This window comes from Eucalyptus grandis, chromosome 6, assembly GCF_016545825.1.
Source record: "Eucalyptus grandis isolate ANBG69807.140 chromosome 6, ASM1654582v1, whole genome shotgun sequence".
NCBI classification, from domain to species: Eukaryota; Viridiplantae; Streptophyta; class Magnoliopsida; order Myrtales; family Myrtaceae; genus Eucalyptus; species Eucalyptus grandis.
The window spans coordinates 24970771-24983054 of NC_052617.1; the positions used below are offsets into that span (position 1 = coordinate 24970771).

Below are 12284 nucleotides of genomic sequence, written 5' to 3' on the forward strand. Positions count from 1 at the left end.
TGATCTCACTTATTAACTAATTTTCTTCAGCAATATGACCGATCACTTTTTAAAAAGTTATTTTTTATCTAGGTGATTTTTCTCCAAAAAAAAATAATAATTGTCCTTTCTAACATTACATTTGATTGAAATTTCTCTTATCTATGCATTGCATGGCAAAATAGTGAAGTCCCAGTTTTGCTTCGAATAACTCGCTCCACACATTTGTCATTTATATAAATATCTTGGCTACTTCATAACAAGTATTCTCTTATTATTCTTTGAAAACATAGAATTGAACCGATGTTTGGTTTCGTTCAATTACAAATAAATATTAGAATAAAAGAATTGATGATTGAACTGAAAATACCCTCGAATGGAAGATTTGATTGGTTCGATCGCCCTCAAGTGCATGCCTATGAGGTTCGACCCATTTTTTCTTTGCCTTTGAACCGACAAGAAGCAAATCAATACTTGTAAATATTGAATTAATCGGTGTTATCTCATATTCGAGTCTGTTTTCGCATGTCGTTGTAGAAGTCGTTAGCCCTCGACACGTCCAAGGACGCTGGACCGGACCCCAGTCGGCCGCATTGCAGCCACTCGTTTGCAACTGGCCATGGACGCCAGCGGAACGAGCGGCTCGGGCTCGTCGCGAAGCCCGTCCAACCCAAATTTCCCCAAAAATCTGGTCCGAGCCCTCCTCCTGATACTCCCGACCCTGTTCCTCGTACCTTGGCTGTCCACAATTACCAAAACGCCATCGCCTCTCCCTTCTTCGCCGGGCCCCATCATGCAGTCCCCCTCCCTCTTCTTCTCCGCCAAGCCCATCTCCCCTTCTCCGGCCCCTCGCGTCCGCGCCCTGTACACCGCGAATCCGCCGCCGTCCACCGCCGTCGGCAGCGACCCCGGCTCCATGGCCGCGTCAGGCCCCAAGTGGGCCCAGAAGACCATCACCCTCCCTCCCCAGCGGCGCGGCTGCCACCTCGTCACTCCCAAGGTAACCCCCCCCCATCGACCCTGATCGAGCCTTGGCCTGGGCTCTGCTTTGCTTGCCGTTCGCGATTCTCGGGTGGTCTGAGATCGCGGACTGATTCGGAAATGCCCGATTCCCGCGGGGGTTGTTGCTCTGCGGATTCGTTTTGAACTGTCTTGTCGTCGTGTTTGATTTCCGATGGGTGTTGTCGTGATTGGAAGTTGAGCGTGTGGATTTGCTTTTGCCTTGTCGATGGAGTCGTGAATGAGGGAAGCGTTGCTTTGCTCTGTTCAGTGCAATTATGTTTTTTTTTTTTTCCACTGGGAGGCGCTTAGCGTGGGTGTGTAATGGAGCAATTCGATGTGATTATTAATGTTTAAGAAGTGCTGTAGAGATCCTCCCATGGCAACTTGGGGCTTGACCGGGACTGACTAGTGAAAGGCCTGGAGTCGGAAGCCATCTTAGAAACCAATCGTGCTATGCAGAAAGAAAAAACTCAATATCGTCTTCATTTAGAAATACAGAAATTGTGTTTTCATCGGGCTCTTACAGAACGAAAATTACTTAAATATGTTTGTATTGCTGGAAAAGCAAAAGGGTATTAGGTCAGGTGTTAGTTTTACTAAAATTACTCGAAATGCATTTGGACAACATCTTTATCCAATTGGGTATGACAAAGATCCTTGCCTGAGGGCGGCATTTTCTGCCTACATGATAATTTGTTGGCGACTGGAAAAAATTGTAGCACGTGAAGGTGTAGCAGCAAAGAGCAGTTTTGACATGCTCATCTATATCTCTCTCTTATATTATAAAAAGTTAAGTAAAAGGTTTCGTTACTGCAGCCCATGGAGCTGTATTTCCTTCAATTTTGGTTTACTACCTACCGGCGCAGTGGGCACATTATTTCACAGATTCAATTAGCAGGAATGTTATGTTGAAGACATTTCATATTTCATAATAATTCTTCCTGTGTGGACAGATATTCATTCTGCTAGATTAATTGTTAATGTGTTCTAGTTGTAGCTTTGATCGCTTGGACTATTTTTCTTGCTTGTGGATTATTGTAAAGGTTATTTTCTTGCTGAAACGTTGTTTCGCCATATTGTATGTGTTTTTATTGTCGCCACCATCATTGACTCTTGCTCTGGTCATGCAATTGCATATCAGATTGTGAAGGAAATTGGACAAGACTTGTCAGAATTCAAGTGTGGCCTTGCACATCTTTTCCGTAAGTTGCTTTAAGCCTCATCTTCATCTTTTTGTTTCCTTATTCCACAGCAACTCAACTTAGCTGTCAACCGGGCAAAAGTAATCTTGTGATCCGCATCCTGCAGTGCAGCACACAAGTGCATCTCTTACCATCAATGAGAATTACGACTCAGATGTTAGGGATGATACAGAGACATTTCTCAACAAGATAGTTCCTGAGGTTTGCTTATGCTTGACCACGCTGCTTCTCTTATTTCCTTTGAAAATACTAAGTGATTCATTCCTTGGCCGTGGGTTTAATTTTCAGGGTAGATCTGCACCTTGGAAGCATACAATTGAGGGTAAGTCTGAAATATGCATCATTCAGAATGTCACTTATCATTCCATTCATGTTAGTACCTTTCTTTCTCTTCATCGCTGGGCAGTAATTTAATTTGGGTCTAAAATCACCATAAAAGGTTAGAACAAGACATATATGGCTTATTTACTTGCTGCATGGCTTCTTCACTGGTCATTTGACATAATAAAAGGCATGTATCTGCTATAGCAGTTGGTATTTTGAGTAGTTGCACTTTTTCTGAGACAGGAGAAAGTATCATCATGTGGCGCATCTGGCTCTCTTATCATGTAGGGGCTGAGTCTTGTTGTGGTGTATTGTTGTTGTCATTTAGTGCCTACAAAAGGCACTCTCAACTCTTTAGCACTTCGTGGACTTATGATTGAATATGTTTTTCATTCTAATGAAGTGAGGAAGTTACTGTATTGGATTCAGCCTGTTTCTTACCATTTTCACCCTTGATGGTTTCCAGTCCTCATCATTTTGTCTTTCCACGCGGCTCCTTGTATATCATCTTATTCCATGAGTTTATATGGCCGACTACTAGTTTCAAAATCTTCCCACTTGGTTCTTTCTGTGGTTGGATAGGAGAATATATTGACATTGGACTTTGGACTTTGTGCAGGTCCTGATGACATGCCAGCTCATATAAAATCTTCCATATTTGGCTGTACCCTCACGTAAGATGACTTGATTCCGTAGCTTTAATGGGGCTGCTATGTTTATGTTATTGTTGCATTAACCATGTTCATTCTTGAACAGGATACCAATTACAAATGGGAAGCTTAACATGGGAACCTGGCAGGTTCTATACAGTAGTTTTGCCCCCAAAATCATGCCTTTTTATTTCATCTTCAAGTGTATGAAATTGCTTAATCATTTCTCCTCTTGTGCTTCAGGGAATATGGCTTTGTGAGCATAGAGACCATGCCACTGCCCGGTCTGTGGTAGTAACCCTTAATGGAATATGAGGTGGCTTGATTTAGCAATTGGTTTTTGCCCTGGTGTAAAGTAAACTGAAAGAGGGATGGAGTTCTTGCTTGATGTTTATGTCAATTGCTAAATGTAATGATCACTTTGCAACTTGTTCTGCAATGACTATTGTGGCATGTGTCATGATCATAAGTGTGTGCGGGAAGTGAGCATTTTGACATGGGTGAATGATGATGCATTCGCTTGGATGATCATGCTTCAATGAGCGACAATGTAGCATAGCTATGTGCTGTTATTATCGAGTTAAGATTCCATTGAAATGACCTCCCGAAGGCTATATAGCAGATGTCGGAAAAGTTTCCCATCATGCATCTTTACTGTCATGCTTTTCTGATTTGCCTGCTTTTGAAGGATGATCTATCGTTTGAAGTCAATTCTGAAGTCTGATCCTGGAAATTGAAATGGCGGTATTTGTATTACATGACTTTGGACCGTTTAGTATGGAATTTCTGGATCTGTCCACCCTGTATCATGCAGGACTTAAGAATCAAATATGCATCATCACATCGGGACCAATGTTCAACGGTTCAGGTTGAGTCGGTTATCTTCCCAGAAATGAAGAATGAAAGTTTCTTGTGACCCTTCCGACCCAAAAGATTGTGACCTGAATCAACCTGATACCCGAATATAATCCAAATTGATATAACGGTTCAGTTCGTGTTGGTTTGTGTCTTTCTCGGCCCATTCTTTGCCGCACGGGAGGATTGATTTTTCAGAAACTAGGGGGTATCAAGCAGTATACCTCTCTCCCTCCAGACCTCGTTAATAGACCACAAAAATTCCAAGGCTTTCAACAAATTGGCGGAGGATTTCCAATTCGCCATCGACCTCTGAAGTCAAAGCGAAGCCTGGTTGTTCTGTCCCAAAACCAACTCTGTAGAGCCAAAGCCGCAGCCCACGGAAGATGGTGGAGATTCGGACTTCCGATTTGCTTGCTTTAATTCAACCCAGGTGAATCGCCAGTCTCAATATAATGACATATCGACAACGGCCAGTTCCGCCCGGTTTTCCCTCTCTTCAGCAGCGACCTCATCTTTGCCGACTCCGAGCCGAACCCTTCGCCATTGCCATTGATTCTCCGGCTGCCTATGAAGAAGCTGCTTGTGGAAGCAGGCGTTGGTGGCAGGCCAGGGACCTACGGGAAGAGTGACTCGACCAGATCCTTGAAGCTCACAAAACCTAGAGGAAATCCTTCAAAACCCAACCCAGCCTTCATCCCTCTTTATTTCAAAAACAAAATCATGCCGCTGGCTCACAGATAATAAAGAAAACGACACAGCACAGTGAAAGCGCACTGACACATTGCGCGCAAAGCTTAGCTTCCACTTGAGTTTGCCCCAAATATGGTGAACTTCAGGATGGCCATAGACTCGGCCTTTTGGGACCTCAACATCATTGCCTCTCCTCAAGCCCTTGACGGCGCCGCAAAGCTGGTTCCGAGCGACCCTGTCCCTCTTGGCGGCACTGTCGAGCCCTTTGCTTCCAGCAGCTCTTGCTTATCCAGAATGGCTTCCCTCTGGGCATCATCCCTTCATATCATCCCAACCTCGAAGGAACTGGGCTCTTTCTCTTTTTGCACATTAGTGTTTAGTTTATTGTGTTTTCGCTTTCGCTTCAGTTCGGTTCAATTCCGTTCCATTTGGGTTGGATTTTCGACCCAAACCGTAAAGGTACTCGTACGTTTTCAGTTGGCCGAACTGAAGGATTCCTGATCCGAAAAGACCTGAAATCTTCACGGTAAGTCGGATACAACCGATGTTAAGAATCAATCTCTTGGCCAAGATACGTTGATGTTATATCTAATCACTTCAGAATATCAGGGACAGACGAATGAAATTCCTGGCTGATATCCCATCGTTTCTGCCCTCTAATTTCCATGAAGACTGATTGCTTCCAAAAATCCACTTTTAGTGTCCTCAAACTAGCTTAGGTTGAAATATAAAATAAGTGGAAAAATTGAAGAGAATGATGGATAGGGAAGAATTTGTGACGCATTAGCTTGACTATGAAGCAAACATATGCATTTCTCAAGCTCGTGCTGCTTGGACTACAGCATCAATTTACAAGCAAAACTAGCAGACCAAGAAAAGCTCGGTACCAAGCTGCTCTACGGTGGTTCGGCCATGAAATACGTTATCTAACAAATAACTGGTATATGCTCGCAACATCGGTCACTTCCCTCAAACAAATTTTACTAAAGCTTACGCGTAAAATGCCTCCCATATAACTTGTCCAGAAGAAGCAAGAAAGAAATATGGAGAATTACACTCCCCAATCAGAAAGACCAAGCCAGGAACCACCAGACAGATTTTTAGCTACACTTACAACATTGCGCCTATTAACAGCATCCGCAGACAGAAGAAATTTTAACAAACCTGCATATAAATACAAAAGGACAAACTACTTGTTTGACGGCCGCTCAACCATGCCACCTGTAACCTACTTTGCCTTCTCTCAAGCTTCTTCCTCTTCTATAGTCAATCTCTGCATCAGACACAGAAGAGCCTAATTCATATTTTCGACCATTCTTGGGTAAGTGAATCCTTGCAAATATGTCTTCATCATCAGTCAGAACATGGGTACCGGGTGTGCTTGATCCAGAGACATTGCATGAGTTACGATCTGCATAGTACAAGGAAGAAAGTAAGCACCTCCAGGAAAAGAGAGCAGGAGGAACACTACACAAACACTACTTTTCAGAAGGGTGCTGGTTCAGAAATATAGTATCTGCTTCCAAACAGGAGTAATCTAAAAGTATGGTATTGCACAAAGGACATTTCTGGCACATTCCATGTAAAGACCATCCTCAGATCCAGGCTCATTGTCCCCAATTATCTGGATGATACTTCTGATGGATGAATGTGTCCTTCAAACAAATATGCTTTGAGTGCAGACGTCCCAGCCTTTTAACTCATAGTTTCCCCAAATTTAAGCATATTAATATATCAATCTACAGAAATAGATCAAGCAAGTTTGATGGAAGCACCTTGGCCCTCTAGAGACTGACTCAAATCATAGTATCATGTGACTGCAAAGCAAAGTGCTGACAAAACTATAATCACCAAGATCAAATCCTATGAATATCTATAATGAAAATAATGGTTAATTATACAATATTTTGAGATTTCTTTCCCAATTCCATCATTTTCAGCAATATGAGGAGTAACACAATACCTACTAAACCAACTTAGGAAGCTCACCTTTCCAAGTATCATGCGAAGTTAGTAGATCACGTTGCACATCCTGGTCAGCTTTAACGCTTTTGAAGGGCAGAAAGTCTGTGCCGAGTTTCTCCACCTTTTGACCTTCACTATGCAGTCCAGCATGTGTAGATTCTTCAGTGGGTGGATTATTGGAGGGAAAAAGTGACATAGTAAATGAGTCGTCTGTAACATCAGCAATTTCCACATAATGGGTCGTAGTAATTATTTCATCTGCGCTGAACCCAAAGGAAGCTCTGTAGGCTTCGATTTCCTCTGCATCTTGTTTTGGGCTTCTGCTACTCTGCCAATTCTGATTCCCATTTCCAGCTGTAGTGTAGGCATCAGAATCCTTGGAAACACTCAACCTCCCACCAGTAGGGGGAAATGGTGGATTACGATCCAAATAGAATTCAGCAAATGTAGCTGGGCAGAAGAAATTCGTATCACTTCTAGAAGCACCAGTGGGGCTATGTCCAGATTCTCTTCCAGAACCACCCCGATCGCTTCGGGGTGACACTGATGAATCCCACTGTGAAGGAAATTCACGTTCTGGGAATGATGATGGTAAACGCTCACCACTGGGAGGACTTCCAGGGTAAAGCGCGTATGTGGCCTGGAGATCATGTGAAGCAACATAACTGGTCTTGTCAGGACATTTGATGTCTTTTACAGATGAAAAGTAAGCATAAGGAACATCAGGGGAAGAGGGAGTAGTCAAATGAGCCAACTCTGGTGGGGGAGTGAGAGGAGCAGTAGATGGCTCGGTTGTGAAAGTCGAGAAAACAGGAGGGGAAACCAGCTGTGTTTCACCAGCATATGGTCCTGTAGCGAACATTGCGGATGAAGGGCCACCCGGGGAGTTGGCAGACAACGACAGGAAACAGTTATTAGGTGACTGGGCTGTCGAAGGGAGAGCAGAAGTTGTAAAGGATGCTGGAGAAGAAGGCGGAGCTAAAAGAGATGGAGATATGGTAGTAGCATGGTTGGCCAAGCCAGCAGCCTGGGGTCCATTTGGCTGCGCTGCTGAGGCATTGCCCTCGGGAATACGAGACGCAGGAACTATACGCTTCCCACCTTTCTGAGAACCAAAACAAGAGAAAGCACCCCAACAGCCACCCCATCTTTTTCGCTGTCAATCCAAAATATTAGCATTTTAAGATTGAATTCAGCAGATGGAGCAAATTTAGAAACAAAATAGGATGAGATACTGGAAACAGATAAGCCATAATCTCAGTTTCCTTTTTCATTATCAAATTCAATATTGCATGGCAAGCGCTTTAACCATGGATGTGGCCATCCTTCAAGGTAAAAAGTTTGCAAGGCACACTCCATGGATGGCTAAAAGAAAATTAAGGCGCAGTGCTGAATTCAAACAAGATGAAATGAAAGCATAAATATTGTGAACGAGATAGAAGATAAGTCTAAAAAGCATTTCAGATCTAGCTGCACGATGTCTCACATTTGAAGTTCATCTAATTTTACTATTCTCCAAGACAACTGTTACCATGCACATGGATTAAATATGGATCTTGACCCAACCTAGATGGAACCAGATTTTAAGCTCCACCTTTAAAATAAGAGCATGGGGAAATGATTATGCTACCGAATTCAGATGGAGAAGTTCCCATTCTTGATCGAGAAATCTAACAAAATAAGTCAGAGGACAATGGCATGAACATGGTGAAGACGCTTTGTTGTGCACATAGCAGATGTACTTCGGGATCCCTGAAACGTCTATATCTTAAATTTTGGAACCAACCAGCCAAACAGACAAACACTCTTGGAATTCCCTCATTTTTATCCAGTACTTCAATCTGGTATGGCAAACTTACCGCAATTTGACTTAAGGTCACTAGCATCCAGCACCTACATCTCCAAGTGGAAAATCAATGGACTAGCACAAATATTGCATACCTATGACTAGATGACTTGTGCAAATTATGTGATTTTTGGGTCAAATTGAGCATTGTTAATGCTATCTATGCTGATACGAGACGAGATAAAATAATTGGGTAAAAGGACACCGGAATCAAAAGACATGGATGCAAAAGGATGAGCATATGGTGAAAGAACACAAGTAAGCTTGTAATGTTGACTCACTGCTTAATGCATCCTTCAGACACTCTAATTGAAGAACTACAAGTATCATTTGACCGAGCATATCCTGTCTTAGTCTATCCTTAAAAGAAGTAGACCGCCACTTTTCACTAAACAAATACATCATTCTCTAGTTACTTCACTCTGCACTGCACATGCTCAAAGATTGTTTGGTGGGCTTGACATTATACAGTAGACCACAGGTATAGCTAGGTTCTTAGTGGTCCACCCATGCAATGGCTCCTAGACACCATAGGGTGGGCCTACCTGAGAACCGAAAGCCATGTCCTATTTTCCTCCCCACCGTCCAAAATCACTCGGCAACGTGTCGCTAGGCTCAAAAAGACAACTGTCGGCTGTTAGATCAAGATCATCTCTACTCCTCAACCACGACAACGCAAGCAATGACTCGAAAGCGAAATGTAGACAAACACCGATCTCCCACCCTTATTTCCGCCGAATTTCTAGCACGAGCTCATCGATAACAAAAGACAGCCCCAGATGAGTACACCAAATTGAGAATCGGATTCAAGGTCGCGGTCACAATCAGTACCCCACGTGCTCGGCACGTGAACGACTCCATCGAGCCATCAGAGCTCGATCGGTTCCGATCCTTCCTATTTTTAGACGACATCCAACTCCATCACGAACTCAATCCCATCAGACATCAGATCCAAACCACAGTCTCCGAGACCAAAAAGGGACCGAAGATCAACCTACTCAAAAAGCGTACTCCCTCAGATCAGATCCGAAAACGAAAGCAACCGCGAATGCGACCGCGGAACAACCGCAGGCGAAATAAAAGAACAGCACAACCAACCGAACAATTCGGAGCTCATATCCACGACACGAGAGAGAAAAGGAGGGGCAGGCTCACTCACCGGCTCCGGCCGCTGCTGGAGAGGGAACCGATTCTGCTCCGATCCCATGCAACTCGCTCCGCTCGCTCAGCTGAGCTCGGCAAAACTCACTCGGTCCGAGCGAAAGGTCCTTTTTCTCGGAGGGGGAAAGCGACGGCGCGCGATTCGGGAGGCGGCTTTCGGTCATGGCGTCATCTCCGGCGAGCGTGACAGCCGCTGCTGCTGCTGCTGCCGCCGCGAGAAGCAGGCGATCGCCATTTTCGCTCAGTAGAGAGAGAAAGAAGAGAGAGAGAGAGAGAGAGGGTTTTAACGTAGAGATTTCGACGTCGGAGAGGGATATACCTGAGGGGAAGAAGGAGGAGGAGAAGAAGAAGCTGGCACAGTGAAGATTTTGCGTCTGAGGGGGAGGGGGGAGAGAGAGAGATATTATATAAAGGGGGGGAATTATTAAAATAAAGTGGCGTTTTCAGGTATTCAATGGGAATTTAAATAATGAATTAATGAAGAATAATAACAGTAAGAGAGAGAGACAGAGAGAGACAAAAGTGAGGAAAGGATTGAAGTGAGTGTGACTTGGGGAAAAGGAAAAGATAGAGATAGAGAGAGAAATGCTTTTCCTAGGCTTCCTTTTTTTCTTTTTCCCTTTAATTTTTTTATTGTTTTGTTTTTGTCTTTTGCCTTTTGCTTTTTTGGTGATTTTATGGAGATCGAGAAAAGTGTTGTGTGCGCTGAAATATAATATAATATCTCACATAAGAAATATTTTGAAAAGGTTTTATACCATAAAAAAAAAATCCAGATTAATATATCCGTATCTTATTTACTCAATTAATTTTCTGTGTTATAAAAACTCTTAAGGTGATTTTGCAACATATTTATTCGAAACTAGTATATTTGTGTTATATCTACATCAAATCGCGTTAAATTTGACATTTTCTAAGTAAATATGACTTGATATAAATATAGTGTAAATGTACTAATTTTAAGATTTTTTGCATGATGTAAAAATTATTTGAGATAATTGTGGCACGGTTGCACCCATTTATGGTAAATAAGGCATAAATGATCAATCTAGGAATTTTTATAATACAAAAATTAGTTTAAGCCAATATGACATGTATATACTGCTTTGGAATTTTTAGTAATATTAACACCTTTATTATTAATAATGCCTGATAAGCACAGGACAAATCTGCTGATATAATCCTCTCTTTTTTTTCTTCTTTTTTTCAGACAGCGGTGGGACCAGAACATGGGATCAGCCAGGGGGGCCTCTCAAGATCATGTGCAAAGCTAAAATCCTGAGTTCATCTCTACGTTATTTGAGGAGGTTTTTCATTCCACACAACAAAGCTCACATGTACATGTGCATCGCTACATGTGTAATGTACAAAATAAGGCATCCCAACAGTGTAATCTGTCCTCTCGAGTAGGGAAAAGCGGCACAAATATGTCAAAAAGAAAGACAGCCCACTCAGTAAAGCGGGATCCTTTTTCCATGTATAAACGGATAGAAAGCTCATTAGGAACAAAGAAAAGCAAAAAAAGAAAGAAAAAAAAGCCTAAAAAGAAGGGGATTCGTGCATTCCGAGTTCATGTTATCGCGTGTGCCGCCTCTCTCCCTGCTTCCTCAGCTTTCTTTTCTCCCCTTTTTTTGTCGAGGTGGGGGTGGGGAGATGCCCCGCGACAATCGCGAGCATGTGAGATGGATCGAGTGATCCGGAACTGATGCATCCGATGAGTCCCACGATGTGGTGCGCGTAGTTTATGACTAGGATCACTCGATCTATGGTGGGCGGGATGTGTAGATGAGACATATTGCAAAGTGAATTATTGGAGTGGGGGATGTATTGTCTACAATCTCTTTCATTGCTTTTAGGGGATCACAAGCCAGACGGGTCAAAGATGGGAAAAGGCAGAGAGAGGGAGGCGATAGGATATTCATGGAATCCTCTCCAGGAAAATTTGTGTGGGAGACAAATCCATCCAAGTGGGCAGAGACATGTGCATTCATGGCTCCAAGCACTTAGCATGCTCATGGAAGGGGGACACTCAGACATGATCAATTTTAGCCCCCGAAAAACACAACCAAAAAAAGAAAAGAAAAGGAATTTCCAAGAAAGATTTCAGTTGCTACAATGATATGACCAATATATCATATCTTGCCTGCTTTTTTCTATTCAGATAATATGAAACAATGAGTTCTTTATTAATCCTATAGTTATTAGTTCATAGTGTAGATCTGTCCAATTTTGGAATTCTATCCTAGTCTATGCAAACATGAACAAAATTCTTAGGAGAACTCGCGAGCTCCCGTAGGCGATTTCTTTCGTGTATGTACAATTAGCATCGTGGAAATCAAATCACTCCCTTTTAAGCATGCTTAAAAAGTATTTCGAGGCATTCGATAACAACATCCATAAGAAAGGAGGGCTTGCACAGTAAAAAAGATAAAAGGAAAACGACGGCTGGGCTTACGCCAATCATGTGAGGTTCTTCTTTTCCTTGCCGACTTTGGAGAGATAATATCAAAGACTTGGTAGTATTGCACATCACCAACAAAAGGCAAGTACTATTGTATAGCATGCGTTTGTGATGTTTGTTGGCTACATTCGTTCGACTTTCTCTGC

At 42.8% G+C, this 12284-nt stretch overlaps 2 protein-coding genes across 2 annotated transcripts; one reads left to right on the forward strand and one right to left on the reverse strand.

Moving 5' to 3' along the window:
* Window positions 1–583: 583 nt before the first annotated feature.
* LOC104449047 (UPF0047 protein YjbQ) lies at window positions 584–3798 on the forward strand. The gene is made up of 7 exons (XM_010063045.3): window positions 584–979; window positions 2123–2183; window positions 2290–2384; window positions 2472–2505; window positions 3127–3181; window positions 3264–3306; window positions 3401–3798. The coding sequence occupies exons 1-7, from the start codon at window positions 599–601 to the stop codon at window positions 3470–3472; spliced, it is 741 nt and encodes a 246-aa protein (XP_010061347.2). The 5' UTR covers window positions 584–598; the 3' UTR covers window positions 3473–3798.
* A 1850-nt stretch (window positions 3799–5648) lies between these two features.
* On the reverse strand, window positions 5649–10069 carry LOC104449048 (uncharacterized protein At1g76660). Its single transcript, XM_010063046.3, has 3 exons — window positions 9676–10069; window positions 6695–7826; window positions 5649–6116 (listed from the first exon to the last, which is right to left on the reverse strand). Exons 1-3 carry the CDS (start codon window positions 9721–9723, stop codon window positions 5914–5916), a joined length of 1383 nt encoding a protein of 460 aa, XP_010061348.1. The 5' UTR covers window positions 9724–10069; the 3' UTR covers window positions 5649–5913.
* Between the last annotated feature and the right edge of the window lie 2215 nt (window positions 10070–12284).

Excerpts from the sequence above, each read along its gene's own strand:
- LOC104449047 (XM_010063045.3), top strand. The coding sequence starts at position 599 with ATGGACGCCAGCGGAACGAGCGGCTCGGGCTCGTCGCGAAGCCCGTCC. Across the intron at positions 980-2,122 it reads GCCACCTCGTCACTCCCAAG|ATTGTGAAGGAAATTGGACA; the intron begins GTAACCCCCCCC and ends ATTGCATATCAG. Across the intron at positions 3,182-3,263 it reads ATATTTGGCTGTACCCTCAC|GATACCAATTACAAATGGGA; the intron begins GTAAGATGACTT and ends ATTCTTGAACAG.
- LOC104449048 (XM_010063046.3), bottom strand. The coding sequence starts at position 9,723 with ATGGGATCGGAGCAGAATCGGTTCCCTCTCCAGCAGCGGCCGGAGCCG. Across the intron at positions 7,827-9,675 it reads TCCAGCAGCGGCCGGAGCCG|CGAAAAAGATGGGGTGGCTG; the intron begins GTGAGTGAGCCT and ends TTGGATTGACAG. Across the intron at positions 6,117-6,694 it reads TTCGCATGATACTTGGAAAG|ATCGTAACTCATGCAATGTC; the intron begins GTGAGCTTCCTA and ends TGTACTATGCAG.